This window comes from Oxyura jamaicensis, chromosome 25 (genome assembly GCF_011077185.1).
Source record: "Oxyura jamaicensis isolate SHBP4307 breed ruddy duck chromosome 25, BPBGC_Ojam_1.0, whole genome shotgun sequence".
Classification (NCBI taxonomy): Eukaryota; Metazoa; Chordata; class Aves; order Anseriformes; family Anatidae; genus Oxyura; species Oxyura jamaicensis.
The window spans coordinates 2198778-2222282 of record NC_048917.1 but is presented as its reverse complement, the minus strand read 5'-3'; the positions used below and the strand labels follow the sequence as shown (position 1 = coordinate 2222282).

General features: G+C 65.1%; 1 protein-coding gene across 2 annotated transcripts; it reads left to right on the top strand.

The window, feature by feature from the left end:
* The first annotated feature begins 1123 nt into the window (after positions 1-1123).
* Positions 1124-22760, top strand: GATAD2B (GATA zinc finger domain containing 2B). 2 transcript variants are annotated; one of them, XM_035346665.1, is made up of 11 exons: positions 1124-1145; positions 10085-10414; positions 14367-14496; positions 14734-14865; positions 15145-15276; positions 17189-17359; positions 19146-19461; positions 20552-20754; positions 21626-21736; positions 22021-22138; positions 22269-22402. In XM_035346665.1, exons 2-11 carry the CDS (start codon positions 10086-10088, stop codon positions 22400-22402), a joined length of 1776 nt encoding a protein of 591 aa, XP_035202556.1. In that variant the 5' UTR covers positions 1124-1145; position 10085. The 2 variants fall into 2 exon arrangements, with proteins under 2 accessions (XP_035202556.1, XP_035202555.1); XM_035346664.1 differs by lacking the exon at positions 1124-1145 and having other exon boundaries at positions 22269-22760.
* The last annotated feature ends 745 nt before the right edge of the window (positions 22761-23505 follow it).

The following is a 23505-nucleotide window of genomic DNA, read 5'->3' as shown; positions in this document are numbered from 1 at the left end:
TGGTTGTTGGCCTCCACCCGTCGGCCTCGGAGCGGGGCTCCCCCGTCCCGCAGCCGAGGGGCGCGGGGGCTCCGTGAACCCGCTGGGGCGAGACCCCGCGTGGGGACGTGGGGAGCACGAGATGGCACGGGGGGCGCGTGGCCTCCGAGGGGGGGTGTTGGCATCGCAGGTGGGGCACGGGGAGAGCCGGGCACGGGGAGAGCCGGGCACGGGGAGAGCCGGGCATGGGGAGAGCCGGGCGCGTGCTGCCGGGGGTCTCGCACCCCTTGGGGGGGGCGCAGGGAGCACCTGGGCTTGGCAGGTGGAGCCGTGACCTGGTGGCCTCGAACCCCCTGGGCCTCGAACCCCCTGGGCCTCGAGTCCCCGTGGCTTCCAATCCCCTGGGCCTCGAGTCCCTTTGGCCTCCATCCCCCTGGGCCTCGCTGTGCCGGGGGGGCGCTGAAGCGGCCGCGTCCCCGGGCGCCCCCGAGCTCCCCGGAGAGGGGCACCACGCGCGAGGGCCCCGAGGGAGCGGCGGCGGGCGCGAAGCGGTTAAAATCGCGGCGGAGGAGAAGGAGGAGAGGAGGAGAGGAGAGGAGGAGGAGAGGAGGAGAGCAGGAGAGCAGCTCTCATGAATGAAGACAAAGTTGGGCCCGGAGCCAGGGGCTGCTGGCGGCCGGGGAGGGGGCGGGCGTTGGGGGGGGGGGGGCGCCCCCAACTGACTTTTATACCCCAAACAACTTTAAAAAAAAAAAAAAAAAATTAAGAGATAATTCCATGTCCTGAGGTTACAAACCGGCTGCAACTGGTTTTTTATTTTTTTTCTTTCTTTTTTTTTTTTTTTTTCCTTTTTCCCTGCCCCGCGAGGCATCATGGGTAAAAGTAAGCATCCCCCTTTTCTTTTGTTTAATATAACAGTACGGCGCATGATTGGCAGGGAAGTGCCCGTTTTGAGACAGGGTTTCTGCAGGTCCCTGGAGGGGGATGGCACGCGGGGCCGCCCATGCTCTTCGGAGAGGGCTCCTCGGCAAAAAAAAGCTGCCTCTTCCTCTCCCTCCCCCTTCCCACCCTGCCTTCCCCGCTCGCTGGCTCGCTTTTCCCCCCTTCTTTCCTCCCTGTCTCTAATTTTCTTGACAACTAGAGGAGGCAGCAGGAATATTGTACCTGTAAGTATTCTCTGGACGCTCCCTTTTCGTTTTTTTGAACAGACAAAAGGCGCTTTATGGATTATCGGATCGGCTTCTTTTTCCTTTTTTTTTTTTTTAAAAAAAACAAAAATCGTGACTTTGGCAGCTGGATGCAATGCCTTTTCCGAATATTTTAAGGAGAAAACTGGCACCGTTGCTGGGATTCGCGGTCGGAGCCGTTCCCTTTCCCCCCCCCACCCCCCAAAAAACCCCCGCCTCTCCCCAGGCTCCTTCCTCCCCGCGCCGCTGCTCTGCTGCAGTGCCCGACTGCTGCCCTCCCGCCGGGGGGCACGGCTCCCGCGGGCCTTTAAAACCGATCCCTTCCCATATTCCGGCTCCTCCACCAAATAAATAAATAATACAAAAAAAGGGGATTCCTTTTGTCTGCGGCGCGCCGCGTCCCCCCCCCCCCCCCCCCCCCCCCCCCCCGCCGGCCGCCAGCTGACGGCCGCCGTGGCCCCGCGCCAGCCCCGGCCCTGTGGGCGCCCCGCGCACAAAGGCAGCCCGGTGGCAGCCCGGTGGCAGCCGAGGACGTCCCGGCCCGGCCCGTTACATGGGGTGTGCAGCCTGCGTCATCCCCGGCCCGCCGGAGGGGAGGGGAGGCGCAGCGGAACCGCCGGCAGCGCTCCCCGGGCCCCTCGTGTCCCCCCCGTGCGCCGTGCCCCGAGGGGACGGCGGTGGCCGGGGCGGGGGCCGCCTTGCCCCGATTCCTCCCGAACCTTTGAAACCTTTGAATTTGATCTGATTTTGCCGGCGCTCTGAGGGGGGAGGGTGAAAAGCAGCTTTTTAATCTTTATTTCCCTCCCCCCCCCCAATGTGCCACAACCTGGAGATGTTTTTGTGGGGCGCTGCCTGGAGCTGCTCGGATGCGGCGGCCTCGCTTACCCGAGGGCTTCCCGGCACGGAGCCCGGTCCTAAACCAACTTGGCTACAGCCGAAAACTTGGCACGGGCGGACGGCAGCGCCGAGCCCCCCTCGCTCCTTCCCCTCTGCCTCCGTGGCTTCCGCCGCTCGCTGCCCTTCTCCTCGTGCCGTAGCGGTGGCTCAGCGCCGCCGGGCGCAGGCGTTGCGGTGCCACCGCGCCGGCCCCGGTCCGGCTCTGGGGCTTCGCTTTCTCCGTACGCCGTGGCCTCGCAGCGCTCCGGTCCGGCGGGGGCAGCGACATCCGGCATGCCGAGAGCCGTCGGAGCCGCGCCGTGGTCTCGCTGGGAGCGCTCGCGGCGGCTGCGGTCGGTCCGAGCCCGAGAGCGGGGCAGGGAGGGAAGCGGCGGAACTGTTTAACGAGTTTGCGCCGAGCCGACTGTAAGAATTTACGGTCTGCTGCAGCCCAGAGACAGCTCCCCGCTCCTGCCGAGAGCGAGCCCTTCGGGTTTGTCTTCCGGAATATTTTCTTTGTCTTTTTTATTTTTTTATTTTGCTCTCGTGCATCGGAATGGCAGCGGAGGAGCCTGGCTCACCCCCCCCCGATTTGTGAATGACTTTTAGACGCGGTGGATTTTTAAGGAATCTGCCAGCTCTTTTCTCTTTGTTCCGGGGGCATTTCGGATCGTGTGTTTCTTTAAAGGCCCGTGCATGCTCTGTTCGCGATAAAATCTCCGTGCTCGGCCTGCCTGTTTCCTTTCCTACCTGCATGGAATTCCTCCACACGGCTGTAGCGCAGGATTTCTGCCTGCAGCTTGCACAATGACCCCAGCCGAGCGCGGTATTTCTCGACAACTTGCGATCTGCAGCACCGGGATTCAGAGAGCAGCGGGATTTTATCTGATAGCTTTTTGGTGGTGGTGGTTTTTTTAATCCGTCTTCTTGCAGATCTCTCCTCAGCCTGCCTCGCCGTTAAGTCATAATTACCTTTTTAGGTTATTATCCTTTTTATAGCATTGTATGGAAATGCTCGCCCTGGGAGCCAGCCATTTTGTGTGTGCTGGGTGGAAACGCGTTTTACGACATCGACGTTGGTTTGTGCTCAGCCTCGATGGAAGTTGAGGCGCCGGTAGCGTTGCGTGCGGCAGGCTCTCGTGAGCCCCCCCACAAACGGTTTCCTCACCGCGCGGGGCCGGTTCGCCGCCCCAGCGGGCCGGGGGCGAGCGGCCGAACCGCGCGAGGTCCTTCTCATGTGGGCTTCTTCTGTTTTCAAGCGTGCAGCGGCGCCGGCGGCGTCCGGATGCGCCCAAGTGGATTTTGAGCGGCGAGCGCGGAGCACGTGCAGGTGAGCCGGGCCCCGCTCCCTCGGCGCGCCGAAATCCCCCTCCGGCCGCGGTGAGCCCGCGGGGACGGGCTGAGGTCTCGGCAGCTTTCTCTCGGCCGGCTCCGTGTTGTGCGACGCGTCGGCTCCGCCAGGTACCGGGATGGTGGCGGCGCTGTTGGCATCGGCTCCTCCCCGGCCGAGGAGCGTCGCGGTGCCGGGGTCGAACGTTGACTTTCCGAAAACCCCGCGGGTGCCGTGGGGACGCCGCGCTCTGCGGGCTGGGTGCTGCTGTGGGCGCGCGCCCTGCGGTGCCGGCGTTGTCCTCTCCGCGCGGGTCACGGCGCCGCCCCGAACCCTCCCCGTTCGCACCGTGTTCGTTCCGGTAACCCAGCGCGTTTGCTTGGTTGAGCTGAAGCCGCTCCAAATGTCTCCAAATCGTGTTTGAGGCGTCTGCCCTCCCCTGGGAGACGTCTGAGCGCGGGCACGCGTCGCACCTGCGGGCCCTCGTCCCGGAGGGGTTGCGTCCGTTCGGCTCCGTGGTGCCCGCCAGGGGCAAAGCCTCGCGTGAAATCTGGGCCGAGGCTGGAAGCAGCGCGGGGGCGTTGAGTTTTGGCCGAGGCTGGTGCTCGGTGGCAGGCGGGAGCCAGCCCGTGGCACCGCGAGGCTTCCCTGCGGCTGCCTGGGCAGCGCGGGAGGGGACAATTCTCGGCTTAGATGCTCTGACCTCCTTCGCCGGTGCGCGTCGGGGACCGAAGGGCTGGGGGGCTTCGTGCTGTGGTGGTGGCTGGAAGCCGCGCTGGAAGCGCTCTGCCGTGGGGGACCTGCTGGGCAGCCCGCAGCGCCGGGGGCTGGGTGCTGTTTCTGTCCTTTCTCCCCTTTCGGGCTGGGGACACAAGCGGTGTTCTGCCGGGCAGCACCGCCACGCTGCGGCCGTCCGTGCGCCCCGGTGGGGTTGCGCTGCGCTCGGCAGGGGCAGCGGTGCAGCTCCCGAAGCTGTCCTGCTCAGGGTGCTCGGGGCGCTCCCAGCCTCCTGCTGCCGAGCTCGGCTGCGGAGCTCCCGGCACGGGCAGGCGGCCTTCACCGCTTCTCGGCGTTCAGAAGGGCTGCGCGGAGCTGTCCTCACCCCGGCACCGCCAGCTTCCTTCTAACAAATTCCTCCTCCTGTTCTCCCAGGGCTCCAACCCGGTGACCCGCTTGTCACGGAGAGGGTTTTCCCTCCCATCCTTGCTCCCGTCACCGCGTGTGCTCCGTACGCGCCCTCGCTGCCATGACATTTTTGGTGCCTGCTGCTCCTGAGCATCGCGCGGTGACGGCCGGCGTGTCGGTCCCGCGGCGCTGCCAGCAGCCCGGGATTCCTGCAGGCTTTCTGCCCGAGCCACGCCTGGGGGTGAACCCCCCGCAGCCCCTTCCTTGACGCCGGTTTTGTGCTCCCTGCGAGCACCGAGCGACCCCGCGTGCTTCCAGGAGCCGCCGAGGGCTGGGCAGCGTTTGCACCCCACAGCCGGCTCGTGCCCAAAGGTCGGCACTTGGTGCGAGCGGCGCTGCCTGGGGCTGCCCCGCAAATCCTGCCCGTTCCTGCTGCTTACAGAGCTGGTGTCGTGCCTGGAAGGAAGCAGAACTCAGCGGGAGCTCCCCACGAGGAGCCCTGCGCTCCGTGGCGCTTCCTGCACCCGCGCTAGCGGTGTCCGGCGCGTTGCCCAGGCCTCGCCGTTCTCCTTGGCGGAAGACGGGCAGCTTCACCGGGAGCAGCACAGGGGCCAGCTCGGGGTTCAGGTTTTAATTCTTTTTTTCCTTCCGCGCTCCCGTTTCGTGCCTCGGCGCAGGAGGCTCCGGCTCTGCCCGCGGTGCTCCCCGTGCTGCCGCGGCCGGGATGGCCGGGAGAGGGGGAAGCGGCTGGGTGGGAGCTTGCGTGGCTGGGACCACGTGGCCGGGGAAGTTCTTCCCTGTAAGAAATGCCAGAGGAGGTCTGTTGCGGAATCCATCTTGCCTCGGATGCCCGTGGCAGCGGCCAGCACAAACAGCCCGGCAGGAAGGGCCGGGGAGGGCTGCCAGGAGAGCCTGGGAGCGCCCTGCACCACGCCGCAGCGCTGGCTCGGAGGCGGCGCGGAGATTCCTCGTGGCGGAGCTGGAAAAGAGGAAAAGAGGAAACTTTCTGCTGCGCCCAGCCTGGGGACGGAGCAGCGCAGCGCGTCCTGCGCCGGCTGAGCCAGGCCTCTGAGGCTGGGGGAGGTCGGGGAGCTCAGGACCGGGAGCCGGAGGCTCCGCCAGTGGTGCCGGTGCTGCTGGTGGGCTCCCGGTGCTGCTGGTGGGCTCCCGGCTGTCGTGGCCTTGGCCTCAGGTGTCTCGCTTGGACTCGTGCAGGGAAGGAGAAGTGCAGGTGGCACCTCCCCGGCCAGGATCGGGTGCGGAGGCACCGGCTGGAGGCTTTCTGCCTCCTGCAGCCTCCCTCTGTGCTCGGCGAGGAGCGGGCTGCATGCTCTGGGAGGTGATGGCGCGCTGCCGTGCGTTGTAAGGCTTCTCCTGGGGGCCGCTGGTACTTGGCTGCGTGGGGACACCCCCTGCTTCCCTGCAGCCCGCTAATTGCAGCCCCTCAATTAGGCGTAGGGGCCCTGAGGCTGGGCTGGACGAGGCGGTTGGTCCCGTAGGAGCGGAGGAGCACCCAGGCGTGGGCTGGCAAAGCCAAGGGGCCCCAGGAGGGAGACACGGAGGGGGCTGCAGCCTCCTGCGGCTGCCCGCAGTGAAACCAGGTTGCAGCTGACTTCTGCTGATGCTGCCGGATTTGCGTAGTTCCGTCTCAGCTTCCTCAGGTGAGCCTGGGGATGATCGCTGCCGGGGCGGGCCGTGCTTACAGCTGGCTCTGGTTCCTAGACGTACTCGCTTCTCCGGCGTGCCACGAAGTTGCCGCACTTACTCGTTCCGGCTCATGGAGTAGCGCCGCGCTGTATTTCCACGCGCTGCGTGCACCGGTGGGTGCTCTGCCACATGTAAATGGGAAGCCGGGCTGCTGCTTTGTTTGTCTGGGAGTGGAAAACCTGAATTTCTAGCACCAGAGAAGCGAAACCGCCCAAAGCCAGAGGAGCGCAGCGAGCGGCACGTGATGCCGAAGCAGCTCCCGCCTGGCGTGCCCCTGACTGTGCCCAGCTTCAGCTGAACGACCCGAGCACCCGCAGGCTGCCGGCTGGCCCCCGCGCCACGCCGCTGCGCCTGCGCTTGGTGCCAGGGTGCCAGGGTGCGCTCAGAGCGGGGCATCGGGAGTGGGGCATCGGGAGTGGGGCATCGGGACCGGGGCATCAGGACCGGGGCATTGGGACCGGGGCATTGGGACCGGGGCATCGGGACCGGGGCATCGGGAGCGGGGCATTGGGAGCGGGGCATCAGGATCGGGGCATCGGGAGCAGGGCATCGGGAGCAGGGCGTCATCCTGCCTTCGCTTCTGGCTGCCTCCTCCTCCTCCTCGTCCCTGTGGCTGCCGAGCGTTGGGCAGCGGCTGTCTGAGGCAGCCAGCAGCTTGCTCACCTACGGAGGTGCAATTGGAGATAATTACAGCCTGTATCGAGTCAGAAACAAAACAAGTTTTATGGCTCTTTTGTTTCCCCTTAGGGGATTTTGCCACCATTTGAGAATTTTGTTTCTCCTTTTTTTTTTTCTCTCTCTCTCTCGGTTAAATAAAGTTCCTTTAGGGAAGTGAAATGGGGAGCCTGCTCGCGGGGCCGCGCGAGATCTCCACGGTGTGGGCGGCCGGGGGCGAGGCTGAGCCACCTGCACCCCGTCCCCGGCGGGGGGCCACGCGCCTGCGATGCCCGCTGCTCGCCGCGTGCCCCTTCGGGCGCCGGTCCTGGTCCCGTGGTCCCGGTCACCCGCCCGGCTGCTTCTGGAAGGTGACCGGGATTGGGAACGGGGCGAAATCCGCCCCTGCCTGGTTTGTGCTCCCTGACACCGAGGCGATGCTCAGCAGCCGCTCCTTGAGCCCGCGCAGCTCCCGGCTCGAGCCACAGGGGTTTTATCTCTGCTCTTCGCTGGGGTTATGCTGACACAGAGCAGGCTGGCACCGAAGCTCCTGGCTGCCTGACCTTCGGGCTCGCTAAATCACCGGCGGCTCGAGGGATTCCTGCTTGGTTCTGCTGGTCTGGGACGAAGCGGCCCCTCTCGGCGCTCGCAGCCCCCGGGAAGGCTGCAGCTTCTCCCCTCCCCTGCCCCCTCCTTGCAGCCGAAGGGCCCCGTTCCGTGCTGAACCTGAAGCCCGGTTCCATTCCTATCGGATCTGCCTGAGAGCGCGTGCTCCTTCCCGAGCCTCCTCTTGCGGGGGTGACGAAGCTGCGGAACCTGGGCCCGCTAACAGCGCTTCTCCTCTGCGTCTCCTCCCGAAGCTGCCCACCTCGAAGGGGAGGGCACCCCGAAGCTGTTTACCAGTGGTTTTCCTTGCAGGGCCATTTCCCCCTGCCCCTTCTGAAGCCCAGGCGAAGACCGCCGTGCGCTCAGGGAGCCGGCGTCTCGTCCGTGTCCCAGGGTTTTATGTTTCTGCTTGCCGGCGGCAGGACAGCCGCGAGTGTCTTGGTGTCGGGACGCGCGAGGCGAAATTCCTCCGTGCGGTGCGAGGTTTCTGAGCTCCGAGACGTTGTTCAGGGGAATTCCTTCGGGTCGCTTTTCAGTCAGGGTGGCGTCTGGCCGGGCCTTCAGACACGGCGCTGGGCTGCCCCGCTTGCAGCCCACGTCTCGTTCCACCAGGGCTCCCCAGGCGGGACGAACCTGCAGGGTGGGTACCGGGGGCCGGGGACGCTTTTGGAATTCGCCCTCGAGCCTCCTCCGGGTGCGAGCGCTGCCTCTGGGCGCCCCAGCCCTCGTCTTGCTGGGCTCCCGGCCGCTCCTGGCCGCGAGCACCACGTGCAGCGGAGCCACGCGCGCCCCGGCATTGCCGCGTCGGAGCCCGGTGTCTTCCCAGCGGCAGCACGGGGGGCGGCGAGGCTCCGTGCGGTGCCGTGGTGTCTCACCTCACCCCCCGCCGCTCTCGGCTTGGATTTAACCTGGGGTCACTTGGTAGGGCCGGGGGCGGAGAGCTGCAGCTCCTGCTCCAAAGCCCTTCCTGAGCTTGTCTCTGCTTGCCTTTCTATATTTGGTTGCCGCAGACGGGAACGTTCCTGCAGAGACGAGCCTGGCAAGCAGAAAGAAGCCTGAGGTGCTCGCCCTGAACGTGGCGGCCTGTCCGGGGCCAGAGCTGTGCCACAGAGGCTTGTTCCAGTGCCTGGCTGTGGTGCGGTGCCGTGATGTGCTTTGTTTCAGTGCCTTTTAGTGCCTAGATTCCCCCCTCCAGCAGCTGTGCCCCTTTTTACAGCGAGGCTTCCCCGAGCGCTTCGTCCCCTTGCGCCCACGTTGCCGCCTCGCTGCCGGAGCTGAGCTGGTGTGACAGCTGTACTTGGGAAGCCGTGGAACGAGAGGGGATCGAGCGCCGAGCCAGGGCAACATCTTCCTTGCAGAGATTTGGCTCTGCGAGGCTTTATCTCGTGAGGGACTCGACACCAGATTCGGGCAGGGCTGCACGAGCTCCGCCTTGGCAGGGGGAGTGGGAGCCGCGGTGCGGAGATGCGGGTGCTTTGCCCTCGTCTTCCTGCTCAGGGCACGCAGGCACCCCTAACGAAGCAGTGGACGTGAAACGAAGCACCTGAATCTCTGGTGCTCTGCGTCACCGCCTTGGCGCCGTGCTACGGCAGCCCCAAACCACCGGGGTGTTTCCGAAGACCTCCAAACTCCTGGTTCCTCTGTGCCGCGCTCGTGGCCTCGCGCAGGAGGGTCCAGCCGGGGGCAGCTCTGCCCCTTCTCTCCGTATCATCCTGCCGAGCGCTTTTCTGCCGCCTTCTCCTTTTCCCTTCCTTCCCCGGGGGCCACCACGCGCTGCTAGCACGTGGAGGGGATGCAGGCTCTGGGCTCTCCTGCAGACCCTGCCCGCCGTGCTCCCGATTCGGTCCTGGCCTCCTCCCCAGCTCCTGGCCCCCGTCCCCTGCCTGCCGCTGGGGAAGGACCTCGCCGAGCGGGTCTGTCCTCGCGTTCAGGTGGAGCCGCCTCGGCTCTTCTGGTGGCTGCTTTCTTATCAGCCTGGGAGCAGAGAGATCAGGCCGGGAGAGCTCTGCGGCTCCTTCCCCTTTTGGCTGCAGCTGTTTGCCAGGGGCTGTTTTTGCACCTGGAGGAGAGGCAGGCGAGCGGTGGAGGAAGGAGAGGAGCCAGTGCGGGCGGGGATGGCGCCGTGCGCGCCTGTGCCGTGCTCGCGAGACCCCGGTGGGCCCAGCAGGGCCGCCTCGCTCAGGCCTGCGGAAAAAACCCACCCATTTTCTTCACTGAAAGGGGAAGAAGCCCACAAACGTGCGCTGTTTGCACCGGCGGCGCCGCGCCTCCGCCCCGCTCGAAGCCGAGCCCGCGGCACGAAGCCGCAGCGCGGCGGCCGGCGTTAATGCCGTGTGTGGGGCCACGCCGCCGCTCTCGGGGGGCTCTCACCGTTCAGCTGCGCGCGGTTCCCCGCTTGGGAAACTCCCCGGGCTGGTTGGGGCCGGGGATGAAAGCGCGCGGCGTGCCGCTGCCGGCAGGTTCCCGCACGCCGGCGCGTGGGAGGTCGGCGCCCGGGGAAGTGCCCCGCGCGGGGCCGCTGGCTCGCAGGGCTTCGCGCTCGAGCTGCGCCGGGCCTGCCGCCGCCGCGCTCCGTTTGCCGTGTGCTGACCCTGTCCTTATGTCAACCTCTGCCCCGCAGGATGGACAGGATGACGGAGGACGCGCTGCGCCTGAACCTCTTGAAGCGGAGCTTGGACCAAGCGGATGATCGGGACGACGTCCTGGCCAAGAGGTTGAAAATGGAGGGACACGAGGCGATGGAGCGCCTGAAGATGCTGGCACTGCTGAAGAGGAAGGACCTCTCGGGCATCGAGGTGCCCCACGAGCTCCCAGTGAAGCAGGACGGTGTGAAAGTCTACGAAGAAAAGCTGAATGGGAGCCTGAGGCCCCATGGGGATGGCAGGACTGCAGGGAGGCCGGGGAAGGAGAACATTAACGACGAGCCGGTGGATATGAGCGCCAGGAGGAGGTAGGTGCCGAATGACTCGCCTCGGTAGCTTGCCTCTTGTGCACCCAGAGCTGCCAGATGTCAGCCCCCAAGCCAGGAATTAAACGGGCATTTCGTGGTCCTGGGGCTCGGGGGGTTCCCGGTGCTGTGGTGCCTGCGAGGTGCCTCTGGCCGCACGCCGAGGAGCGGAGCCGGCTCTGCGCTGCCGGCAGTTTCTCTGGAAGCGTTCAGCACCGTTCCTTTATTGCTTTTCCCTCTGCTGTCCTCCTCGTTCCCCCCGACACCAGTGGCTTTCGTTGCTCCCCCTGTCCGTGTGCTCAGCGGTACAAGCTGCAGCAGTCGGGTGCCGTAGGAGCAGGCCGCTGGCGGGGGCTTCGGTTCTGTTGGGACTTCTCTCAGCGTCCCCAGAAGTGTCAGCAAAACGCTCCGTGCAGCTGGAGCCAAACCCGATGCAGGGCACGGATCTCGCTCTCAAGCCCGGCCCTGGCTGGGCTGTGACCCGGGCGAGAGGCGTTCGCTTCTTGCTGCCGGGGCTGCTCGGGGAAGGAGGCGCGCGGGCGACCGGGTGCCGGGGATCCGTGCCCGCCTTCCACCAGCTCCTGGGCATTCCTCGCGCGCTCTGCGCTGGCCTCCTGCCGCGGCACGGCGCTCCCACCTGATTTCTGTCGGGGGAACTCCGGCAGCTCAATTTCCGCAGCCAACACCTGCAGCCGGGCTCTGCCGAGGGGGTCGCACGCGGAGCCCGGCACAGGCAGCGCCCGCGCTGCGCTCCTGGGTCGGCTTTCCTGGGGAGGAGATCCAACAAAGGGCAGCGGCTCCGAGTTTCGGCTGGGTTTGGATGCCGAGCCAGCGCAGGCTTGGCAGAACGGAGGAGTCCTGTAAGGAGGCACCGAGAGCCGGGACCTCCCCGCGGTGCTCTCCGGGTGCTTGAAGGTGCCTGCGCCCCGCTCGGGAGCCGGCCTTGTGCCGTGAAGCGTGGCTGGAGGCGGTGATCCGCGAGCACAGCCGCAGCCACGGGCGCGTAGTCCAGGGCCCAGCGGCGAGGTGCCGGTGTTGCGAGTGTGGGCCGGGAGCCGGGCTCCTGCGGCGGGGCCGGGCGCTCCTCGTGCTCCTCGCGCCGCCTCCCCGGGTGCAGGGCTGCGCGGTGCCAGCATCGTTTGTTCCCAGCCTCCCGTTGCCCCGCTCGGAAGGCACCGGCTCGAGATGCAGCACAGCCGCCACTGCTCCTCCTCGCTGCGCCGCTGTGCCGGGGCCTTTGTGCGGCCGTCGGGCGGGCAGGGGGTGCTGGCCGCCCCCCGCCCCGGGCTGCGAGCAGGAGCTGGCGGGGGGGCCGCGGCGTTTCAGCCCCTCGGTGCCGCAGCGTGCGCGTGGTGCCGGCCGAGCGCTGTAAGGCCTGGAGCCATCAGGGCACTGCCTGAGGCCGCGCACCCGGGCTCGGCAAGCAGCGGAAGGGGCGAACGGGCCTGAAGGGTGGGAAGGAGCAAATCCCTGGGGCTGTTTGTCTTCAGCGGCACCGTGCGTGGCCCTCAGCTGTCCAGGCACCTCCGCCGCTGGCTCAGCCTCCTGTGGAGCGTGGAGAACCCCGCGGGCGAGGCAGGAACGTCGCTGCTGGATTCCCCGCTGTCCCGTTTGTGCTCGTGGGAGCAGTCGGATCCCGGCAGCTCCCTCCGTAGGCCCGTGGGGCTCGCTGGCAGCCTGCCGGGAGCGTGTCACTGCGCTGCTGCACCTCTGCGACGTGCAGTTCTGCCCCAAAAGGCCTCGCTTCGCTCCAGGTTAACGCGGCTTGGCAGGGGCAGGGGGCTGCCCGGGGGTCAGGCATCCCCGGCACGGCGTTTGGGTAGGGCTCGTGAGAACCCAAGGATCCCACCACGGGCGGTATCCGGCCCCTCAGCGTGGTTTTGGCTGCCGGAGGTGCTAAATGCTGGGGAACTGCGGCGGTGCCCGGCCGCCTTGTGCTGCGGATCCGCGGCTGAGCTGCCGGGACGTGGGGCGAGAAGCGCAGGATCCGGCCGGGTGCCAGGGCTGGGTGTGGGCCCTGCAGGATGGAAGCGGCCGCGGTGTCCTCGGTCCTGCTCCTGAAATGCCGAGCTTCTCCCGGCGGGTTTGGTTCCGGGGAGAGGCTGGGACCAAAATCTACCCCAGGTGACAGCTTCCCCCGGGGGGCAGCCCAAAGAGGAGGGAGGAGGATTAGGGCGAGGCGCTGTTTAACCTGGCTGCCAGCTGAGAGGGGGTCGATAACTGGGGCGGGCTGGGAGCCGGGCTGGGAACCGGCTCCTTCTCTTCTCACCTTTGCCTGCCTCCTGCACGAGCAGCGGAGCTTTCCTCCCAGTAGTTCTGTTGTAATTACGCCCTTGCCTCGACAAAAGTAAATAAAACAATCCTGACATATTCAGCAATTCTTTGCAGATGGCCCCGTTTCCCCTGTCTGGCTTTGACGCTGGTTTTTTGTTTTGTTTTTTTTTTTCCTTTTTTTTTCCCTCCACGGAATGTAAATAAAACGGCCCGGCCGGGGCTGGGTGCTCGTCCAAAGCAACCAGCGGCAGCAGCGCGCCTCCAGGAGAACCCCGAAGCACGGGGTGCCTCCGGTGCCTCCGGCTGTGCCCGGGATGGGGGGAGACCGGGGGGGACCCTTCGCAGCCCCCCCTTGGGCTCTGTTCACAACCCATTTGCTCTGGGCTCGCCAAACGCAGAGCTCGGCGGGGTGCCTTGGGGCCGAGTCCCTCCCTGCGGAGCGTCCCGCACCGTGCTGGGGGCCTGCTCCGGAGACCCCGCGGCGCTGCCGTCAGCAGCCTGCGGCGGGCACGGAGCCGCGGTGTGCCCGGGGGGCCTGCCCGGTGCTGACAGAGCGCGGCCGGCAGCCGAGCTCCTCTCCTAGCCCTTGTCTCGCAGCACCGGGTGCGTGGCACTGAGACCGAACCCAGCCTTCGGGCTCTGCCCAGCTCCGTGCTGCTGGCGGGGAAACGGCCCCGGGGCCGTGTCCCGTGGGGGCAGCAGGGTGGGTCAGGCTCCCGACATCCCGGCCGGCTTCGCGGCCCCTGGAGCACTCCAGCCTGGGGATTTGTGTCTGGCTTTGTGGCTCGTGCTGGCTTTTCCGAGCCCGAAGCCCCGGATGGGATAAGCCGGGCATCTCCTCCCTCCCGCTGCAGCCTCGGAGACCTTCCAGTGGCGGGGCCGCGCTCAGGCAGCGCCGCGGTGGCAGCGAGCCCGATGCCGGCGTAGCTGCGGTGCTCGCACTGCTTCACCCAGCCGCTGAGCGTTCTCCTGGGCTCCCCAAGCACCTTGGTGTTAAAGCGGCGAGCGGGAAGGGCTTTGAGCAGCATCTCCTCGCTCAGAATGGTGCCACACCAGACGAAGCAGTGCTCGGGTGCTGCCGGCTCGCGGCATTGATTTTGGTTGTGATTTTTTCCCCAGCGTTGGGCTCTCGTCGTCGCCGCTCCTCACTGACCGATCTCTCGGTCGCGGTTCAGCTGGGCCTCCTGCCTCTGCAGGGTGCTTACTCAGCCTTTCCTTTATGGCACCCTCTAAAATAGACGTGGAGCGAGGGAGGTTTGGAGCGCTTGCGTCTGTGTTGACCTGGGGACGCGTCCCAGCCTTGTGGGTCAGGGGCTGGCGGAGGTTTGGGGTAAGGACGAGCAGCACCAGGCTGAAGTGTCGCTGCCGCCCCCGCTCCTCGCCCGGTTCCGGGCGTCTCTCCCCGTTTGGCTCGTGGTTAACACCCGGAGCGCCCTGCGTTTGCCCGTGTTTGCTTACCTTGCGCTCAGAGCAATCCACCTTTCACCCCGGCGCAGGAAACGTTTCCAGTGAGCCCGTTCCCTTCCGACCGCGACCGCCTGTGAGCAGAGGGGGCTTCTGTCCTGGCGCGGGCAGCCCGCTCGCCCAGCTCCGTGGGCAGAACGGGAAGCACCGAGCTCCCAGCTCGCTGCTGAGCTCTCGGCGTCGTGGCTCAATCTTTGTTCTCCCTTCTGTCCCGCAGCGACCAGGACAGGGGGCGATTGACCCCTTCTCCAGACATAATTGTCCTCTCCGATAACGAGGCGTCCAGTCCCCGGTCCAGCTCTCGCATGGAGGAAAGGCTTAAGGCAGCAAATCTCGAAATGTTCAAGGTGAGGGCTTCCTCGGCGGCTCTCGGGAAGTGGGGGGAGCCCTTCTGCTGCGGGGGGGGCGCTTTGCGAAGGGCTTGGGAACCGAGGGGATTTCCGAGCAACGGGGTCACTTCTGCTCACAGTGGCTCGTGTGTAGCTGTGCTACAAACTCCTGCTGGTAGTAACCCCTCCTGCTGCCCTCTCGCCGCCGAGGCACAGCAGCAGACAAAATCTCACTGATTTTCTCTGTGCTTGTAGGGTAAAAGCATAGAGGAGCGACAGCAGCTCATCAAGCAGCTTCGGGATGAGCTCCGGCTGGAGGAGGCCAGGCTTGTGTTGCTGAAGAAGCTGAGACAAAGCCAGCTGCAGAAGGAGAACGTGGTGCAGAAGGTGAAGCTCTGAGCATCGCCTGGGGCTGGCTGGGGGTGCGGGTGCTCGAAAGAAGCCTGTTAGTGGAGCAGTGCTAAGGACTTGCTGCTTTTGGACACTTCTGTGTCCGTGTGATCTTTCTTAGCTAAGAGCGCGGCGAATCCAGAGGCCAGCCCGCCCCGCTGCCCGTGAATCTGTGCAGCGCTGAAGCGTCGGCTGAGCCTTGCTCCGCGTCGTGTCTTGGTACGCTTCCCTTCCAGCGCCGCGCCTTGACCCAGCACTCGTTTTCTCTCAATCCAGACTCCGGTCGTCCAGAACGCGGCGTCTATTGTGCAGCCCTCTCCTGCTCACGTGGGACAGCAGGGACTGTCCAAGCTTCCCTCCAGGCCTGGAGCTCAGGGGGTCGAGCCTCAGAACTTAAGGACATTACAGGTGAGCCTTCCCGACGCCCCACATCGCCCCGCACGTGAGTGAACGAATGTCTGTGTGCGCACGCCGGCCGTCCTGCCTGCCTGAGATGCTTCTGCCCAGAGGCAGACAAACGCTGGCACTTCTCAGCGCCCTGAGCAGAAACGCGGCCACAAAGCTTGGAAATGAAAGCAGCGACCGCTGCCGGTGGGCAGCAGCTGTCCCACAGCTGGAGCGGGAAAATCTCTGCAGGCGATGCCGTCCCCGAAGCGGATGGGCAGAGCAGGGCCATCTGCGGGGCACCTTCTGCCTGTCCCAGCTCTCGGCCCCTGCTGGTTTTGGGGTGCGTGGGGTGCAGGGGGTGGGCTGGGCGGTGCTCGGCCGCCGCAGGAGGGGCAGACCTGGAGCAGGGAGGCTCGGAGGTACAGCAGCAGTTCGGGGGGTGGAAGGAGCTGAATTTAGGGGCTGGTGCTGACCCTGAAGAAGGCGCCTGCTGCTCGGTGACACAAGTTCTGGGGCTGCGGGAGGAAAGCTGTTAACTTGCACTTAGCGGCGGGGACGGCTCGGCAGCGTGCTGAAACAGCACAGAACAGGCAGAGGAAGAGGGGGGAGAAAAATGCAGAAAAAAAAACATGGAATTGAAAGGGTTGCCTTCTTTGGGAAAGCGCCATGGGCAGAGCGCGGTGCCGGCCCAGCCGGCCACCTCTGTGTGCTCGCTCCGGGTGTCGCCAGCCGGAGCTTTGGGTGAAAGCTCCCCGCTCGGCTGCTGCCTCCCCAGGAGGAGCTGGGCTCCGTGGCATCTCCCCCCGCGGGCTCTGCGGCGTGGCCCCGTGGGCTTTGCCCTGCTGGCAGGGGGCCGTGGGGCAGAAGATGAGACGCACGACGTCCCCTGATGAAAGCAGACGCTGGGCAGAAGGCGCGCGGGCCGTGCAGGAGCTCGTAGAGGTCACCCTCCAGCGGCTGCCTGCCTGTGGCCGCCTCGTGCTTTTGCCGAAGGCTTTGGCTGCAGCCTCGGCCCCTTCTCCCCCCGCCAGCCATCGCCTTTGTCGGTGGCATTTGTTTGCTCTGCTATGGCAACGGTTCTGGGGTCAGGTCTATTGTGGCTTCACAGTGGGACCGGCCTGGTAAAGGAAACGGGCGGCGGGGGAAGAGGAAACGCATTGTTTGCACGGGCTTTGTGAAGATTTTCTTGTGTGTGACAGTGAAGAACCTCATCTAGAAAAAAATAGATGAAAAAAAAGGGGGGCAGAGAAAGAAAGATTGTCAGACAGGAATGGTTTAAGACACACACAAATGGAGCCCTTCTGCCTGCCCTCCGCCCAGCGGAGCCCTTCTGGCGGTGCTCGGAGACGAGCGGACCCTGGGCAGGTCAGCCCTGGCCCTCGGCCTCCTCAGGGACCTCCCGAGCCCCGCGCCGTGTCCGGCACTGCCCGGCCTCGGGGCTGCCGCACGCCCCCACGACGAAACCCCAGCTCCATCCTGGTCAGGGGCTCTGCAACCGTTTTACTTGGAGCTCGAGCGCCATCGCAGCCCTCGTGAATTCTGGCACTCGATTTTAGGAGCATTAGCTGGCAAACTGCCTGCTGCTTGGATTTTTCCTTTTTCCCTTGCATTTTTATGTATTGGCTGTGTTGTTTTTGATGCCGTGTAGGCCACGGAGATGGGTCTGGAGAATCGTCTCCTGAACCATCCCAGCCTACAGCCTAGAGGGGAAAACAGGAGTATGTTCACGTGCGACACCCTTGTTGCAGGCAAAATGATCGCGGTTGTTGAAATGAAGAACGTTTAGAGGGGAGGTTACGCCTTGGAGCGGTCTCTCTCCTGTGAACGTAACGTGAATTTGGATGAGTGGAGATGCTGTCGTAGAGCCTGCTCAGGGAACTAAAACCCCGGTTTGCCTGCAGTTCTTTATTTCCTTCGTTTCCTTTCTTGACAGGGTCACAGTGTCATTAGGTCTGCCACAAACACGACTCTGCCCCATATGCTTATGTCGCAGCGTGTGATCGCTCCGAACCCTGCCCAGTTACAAGGGCAGCGCGTTCCTCCTAAGCCTGGCCTCATCCGCACTACAACTCCAAGCATGAATCCAGCCATCAACTACCAGCCGGTAGGTTCCCGGCGCGTCGCTCTCTGGGCAAGGTTGCCCCCGCGGGGTTAGCCAGGAGGGGAAACAGGAGGGGCCTCCGGGTCCGGTGCGCGCCGCGGAGGGGCTCAGGATGAAGTTACCGGGGCGAGGTTTGGAAACAACGTCCCGAGCGTGGACACAGGCAAACGCCCCTGACCCGTGTGTGGTGGGATGGTCGCTAATGGAAAGCTTCCCCACGGGGAGCTGCCACCGCACTGGGTCACCCCAACGGCAGCGCCGAGGCCCCGGTGCGGCGAGGGGACCGCTTTGGGAGCAGCCCCGCTTCCCCTCCCCGCAGTCAGCCGCACGCCTCGCTCACGGCTGCTTTTTTCCCTGCTTCTCTCTGACGGAAGACTGAGACAGGCTCTGGGAGCCGGACACGTAAAAGCACTCGTTGTACATCTGGAAGTCAAACTGGCAGTGGAGAGGAAAGAAAGACCGCTTCCCAGCGGGAGCACTGGTGTCGTCGGCGCTGCATGAAGCAGAAGAGCCCTGCTCCTGCACAGTTCCCTGGGACGCGCCCCCGTGCTCTCGTTGCCTTGTCCCGGGCTACCGCGCTTGGTGGAAACGCTGTGTGGCTCTGTGGGCCCAGGTTGACAACCACTCCTAGCTCCTCTTAGGGTTTGCTGCCAGTTCCTGAGCCGTTTAATCTGTCCTAACGATGCTCTGGTGCAGGTCTGTATGAGTTACAAACGTGACTGCGCAGCGGTCCTTGCATGTGAGCAACTGTCAAACGTAATTACACGTCGGACTGTAAAAAAGCAAACAAAAACCCCAGCCTCTTACAGAGGAGTTGATTGGTGTTCATTCATCAGCTTCTCATTTAAATCTGCCTGAGTCACCCCCGATCAGCTCTACCATTGGTCTGAACCCACGGTAGACCAACTGGTTTGGGATTAGCTCGGCGCTCTGCCCTGTTTCACCATCAGCCGGGTATTAGCAGGCTTCAAGCAGTCTGCCCCAGCTTTCTGTGTTACCTCCTGCGTGTTCTCGGTAACACAGCGCCGTCCCCCGAGCTTTGGTAGTTGACCCTGTTTGAGCCGCTGAGCCACTTTGTTGCTGTGTGGGATTTTCTCCTCTGCAAGCACCGAAGTGTTGGTACCCCAGGAGCCGGGGGGGCTCCCTGAAAGGCTGGCGGCAGCCGTGCTCAAGTCGGTTGCAGGCTGATGGCTTCTCAGCACAAAAGACTGCGAAAGCTGCAGCATCAGGTCAGCAGAAGTCTTTGTGCTCTGTTACCGTCACGTGCCGGAGGGACTGCGAATGCAGAGGAACGGAGGATGCCGAAGGAAAGCTGCTGGAAATGGAAGAGGAGGGAACTGGCACGCTCGGAGCACCTGTGTGGGAGGGACGGGCACCATCTGGCAGCGGGGATGCTGCCTGGGCGCGCGCCAGCTCGGTGAAGCAAAAGGTGGAGGAGCAGAACTTGACGTGAACAATGGTGCCAGCGAGTGAATCACGGCGCGCGGAGCTGCCTACACGCCGCTGGGCCTGCGGCTCTGCCGCGCGCCTTCCCTCGCCTGCAGGGCTCCTCGGCGCACCGAGCCTCGCCGGGGCGCCCTGCTCCGTGGGCACCTGCGTTGTGCCTGGCTCCTCCAAGGGGCTGAGCCCTGCTCCGGAGTCCCAGCAGGGCCCCTTTGCAAGGCGTGCAGGGACAGGGCAGGTGGCCGGGGGGCTGCTTTAGGAGCTGAGCCGTAGCCGGGGCGCAGGAGGCTCTCTCGTGCTCCGAGCGTCAGCCCCGCGTTAACCCCCTTCTCCTCTTCCTCCCCAGCAATCAAGTTCTTCTGTTCCTTGCCAGCGTACGTCGTCTTCAGCCATCTATATGAACCTTGCCTCTCACATCCAGCCTGGCACCGTGAACAGGGTGTCGTCTCCGCTCCCCAGCCCCAGTGCTCTGAACGACGCCGCCAACTCCCAGGCAGCCGCCAAGCTTGCCCTGCGCAAGCAGCTGGAGAAGACGCTGCTGGAGATCCCACCCCCGAAGCCGCCCGCGCCCCTGCTTCACTTCCTGCCGAGCGCAGCCAACAGCGAGTTCATCTACATGGTGGGGCTGGAGGAGGTGGTACAGAGCGTTATCGACAGCCAAGGTGGGCCCCGGGGAGCGTTCCCCCCCTTCAGCGCTGCCACGTGCCGGCTCCTTCCGGCCCCTTCTTGCTTTGCACAGCTCTGAAAGCCGTGCCTTGGGGGCTGCAGGCGAGCGCCTGCTGCCCGCGCCCGGCTCCGTCCTCCGTCCCCTCTTGCTGCAGCTTCTTCCAGCCGAGGGGAGGGCCGAGGCCGGCCCCGCAGCGCTCGGGAGCTGCCTGCCTGCCGGCCCCGCGGGCACGGAGCCCGTCTGGCAGGGCTGGGGCTGTGGGAGAGCCTCTCCCCGGCAGCAGCCTTGATGTGCCGAGCCTGCAGCCCTCCCGGGAGCCCTGGCTGTGCCGCGGGGCTCGGCGGCCGGTGCAACCCGCCTGGCAGGGCCCGGGCGTGGGGAGGGCTCTCCTGGGCCCGTCGCTCTCCCCAGACGCTGGGGAGCTGAGATGCAAAACCCGCTGAGCCCCCAAGCTGTGAGCACCCGGGCTCCGTGGCCGGCCGCCGTCCCTGTCCCCGCAGCGAGGGGCCGTGCCCCTGCCCGTCCCCGGCAGCCCCTCGCTCACCGCGGCTGGTTTTTGAGCATCTCGCCCCATTTTTGAGCCCCTCGCCCCGGTTTTTGAGCCCCTCGGCCCGTTTTCGGGCTCTGCTGCCCGTTGCCATGGGAACAGGACGATTAGCCGGTGGCGGAGTCGCACGAACTGGGTTACGTAAAGCCCACGGCCGCGTTTTTGGGGAGAGAGCCCCTGCAAAAGGGAGGCGGGAGAGGCTGGAGGGGGCAGCCCACGCTGGGCCGGGGCTCACTGGCTGCTCCCATGGGAGCCCCAGCGGTCCCCGTGCTGGGGGTGCCAGGGCCTAGGGGCAGCAGCGGCTCCTCGCGGGGTTCTGGTGGCTGTAAGCTCCCGGGAAGCCCCACCGGCTGCCACCTTCCCTCCGCCGTGCGGGCTCCCAGGACGCTCTTCCACCCCTTGGAGCCCTGGGACCATCCCTCGTGGGCCGGTGCCGTGCACGATGGCCCGTTGGTGGTGTGCCCGAGCTGGAGGAGGCGGTGTAAGAGCAGAGGCCGCCCCGTTGCCCCACTTAACTCCCGCTCCTGGCGACTTGCAGGGAAAAGCTGCGCGTCCCTCCTGCGTGTGGAGCCCTTTGTCTGCGCTCAGTGCCGCACCGACTTCACCCCGCACTGGAAGCAGGAGAAAAATGGCAAGATCCTGTGCGAGCAGTGCATGACTTCCAACCAGAAGAAGGCACTGAAGGCAGAGCACACCAACCGGCTGAAGAACGCCTTCGTGAAAGCTTTGCAGCAGGAGCAGGCAAGTGCACGGCGCGCACGGCAAACCTGCTGGGTGAACCCAGCTCCCCTCGGGGCGCCGGGAGCCGCAGCTCCCCTCCCTTGTGCGCCTCCATCCCGCTCGGTTTCTCGGCTGGGGCCCCCCGTGCCCGAGGGGTTTCACCTCTCCCTGGGGATGCGCTGCCCGCTCCCGCCGTGTGCCAGGAGCGGCTCTGCCTCTCCCCTTGCGCGCTTCCCGCTGGATTTGTGGCTCGTCCCGCTGACGGTGGGAGGCAGAGTGGGCCGAGGGCTGAGTCAGGACAGCTGGCTTCTCTCCCCGCTTTGCCGCTGACTTCCTGGAACTCGAGGGAAGTCGCTTAACCGCTTGCTGCCTGCTGGCTCGGCTACGAAAGGGGGGGGGGACTCGCTGGGTTCCCGTGATAAATCCGTGTTGCAGAACTTGTTTGGAGGCCCTGGGGTGAAATAAACCGGAATCATAATTTGTGAACTGCTTAAAAAAAAGGCAGAATCCGGCTGCTAAGTCGGACGTGCCTGTCCTGGAGCAAGAGGAGTCATCTCTGGGCCGTTTGTAACAAGTGGGTGCAGAGAGAAAAAAGCCGCTCGTGCCGGCTGCAGCGAGCCTGCGGTTCCAGTCGCACCTTGGAAGGCAGCCGAGCTCCGAGGGGGCAGCAGGGCTTCAAAGAAAGCTGTGGTTGCACCGCATGGGGGAAGCAGCCCGCGGGAGGAACCTGCTTTCCCCTGCTCCTGGGCTGCCACCCACTGCCACCGGGACACCTCTGCCCTCCGAACCTGCTTGGAAGGGCGCCGGGCTCCTGGGGCAGGGCTCTCACCTGGCGGGCTGAGGTCTGAGCCTCCTGCCCGCAGCTGAGGCCGCTCCTCGTCCTTTCTTGCAGGAAATTGAGCAGAGGCTACAGCAGCAGGCAGCCTTGTCCCCCACCGCGGCTCCTGCCGTCTCCAGCGTCAGCAAGCAGGAGAACATCATGAGGCACCACACGCTCCGGCAGGTGAGCGGCTGCCGCCCGGCCCCGCCGTCGCCTCGCGGGCCGGCTGTGAGCTGGCTGGGGGCTTCCCTGCACCAGGCAAGGCCATGGCCGGCTCCTCGTCCTCCGGCCGCAGCCCCGGCACCTCCCGAGGGTTGTTCCGCTGGGCGCGGGGCTAGGCGTTTGGGGGGGCTCTTCCCGAGAGACTCAGCTGCCCCTGGCTCCCCCGTAGGGGCCGAGTCCCCGCGGGTCCCGTCCGCCCCCGGCGCGCCGTGCGCTCACGTCCCCTCGTTGCCTCTCTCCTCCAGGCTCCGCAGCCCCAGAGCACTTTGCAGCGTGGCATCCCCACCTCTGCCCGCTCCATGCTGTCCAACTTTGCGCAGGCGCCCCAGCTCTCGGTGGCGGGCGGTCTCCTCGGCATGCCAGGTAACGGCCCGGGGCGGGGGGGCGCCTCGATGCTTTTTTTTGGGGGGGGGGGGGGGGGAAACCCCGGGCCCCCCCCCGGCTGCCGCACGTCTTCGAGGAGTCCCCAGCTGCTTTTCTCTCCCCTCTGCAGGTGTCAACATTGCGTACCTGAATGCTGGGATCGGAGGCCACAAAGCGTCGAGTTTGGCGGACCGGCAGCGGGAATACCTGTTAGATATGATCCCCCCCCGCTCTATATCGCAGTCCATCAGCGGACAGAAATAACGCCTGCTGAGCGCCCCCCCCCGCCTCCGTCGCATGCAGTGCCTGTACTGGTGCCTACCGTACATGGGGAAAAAGACAAAAAAAAGAAACAAAACTAAACAAAAAAAAACGACAAACAAACAAAACGGAAAAAAAATCCACAAAAAAAAAAAAAAAAGAAACAAAAAAGAAAAGTTCCCATTTGCGACCTTCAGCGACCTGTCCTTTTCCAAACCTTAACTCCTTGGTTTTCTATAGCAGTGAGAGGTCACCCCCTTGCCCGAGGTCAGAACAATGTCTGCTTGAAGTCAGCACTATCCATGTGTTAAAGCTTGTTTTATGCTATTTTTTTTGTAATGACAAAGCATAGAATTTTTAATTGTGTTGTGGTTTTTTTTCCCCCTCCTTTGCTAAATGGATGGTTCAACCTTTTTTTGTTTGTTTTTTTTTTTTTTTTCCTTTCCAGAGACTTGTAAAGGGTCACCCACTTTACATAAAGTGACCGTTTTTTTTTCCAAAGGGCAGCCTGTGCTGACTCACGGGGAAACTGGGGCAGAGATGCGCTGGGATGGAGCCTGGACGGCCGCCCCCGCCGGTAGGGTGCTGTTTTCCCTTTGCTCACCAGGAGAAGCCGGGAGAGCCGCGCCACGGCCGGGCACCTCGGCGCGTCCCTCCCGGACGAGGGCAGCCCACGGCCGCCGGACACTGCGCCCCCCCCCCCCCCCCCCCCCCCCGCCCCCCCCCCCCACGCCGCCGTGGGGTCCCCGAGGGGGTCTCGATGGCCCCACGCGGCAGCGGCCCCCCGGGCACGGCCGGCCCCTCCGGGCGGCTGGCGCGCGGGAGCTGGGCTCCGGCCGCTGGTGGCAAACCCCAAAGCGAGGAAAAGCCGCGGAAATCGTCGGAGAAATGCTCGATTTGCACTTAACCTTCACACTAACGGGCCCTTCCTCCTCCTCCTCCTCCTCCTCCTCCTCCTCCTCCTCCTCCTCCTCGGGAGAGCAGACACGGGCGGCCGGAGCGCGTCCCGTCCCCCCCCGGGTCCCCTCGCTGCCCCCCCCGGGCCCCCCCCGGCACCCGAAGCTGCCCCCGCGATGGAGCAGCTCCCGCAGGCGGCTGCAGGGAGC

Excerpts from the sequence above, each read along its gene's own strand:
- GATAD2B (XM_035346664.1), top strand. The coding sequence starts at position 10,086 with ATGGACAGGATGACGGAGGACGCGCTGCGCCTGAACCTCTTGAAGCGG. Across the intron at positions 10,415-14,366 it reads GATATGAGCGCCAGGAGGAG|CGACCAGGACAGGGGGCGAT; the intron begins GTAGGTGCCGAA and ends TCTGTCCCGCAG. Across the intron at positions 14,866-15,144 it reads AGGAGAACGTGGTGCAGAAG|ACTCCGGTCGTCCAGAACGC; the intron begins GTGAAGCTCTGA and ends CTCTCAATCCAG.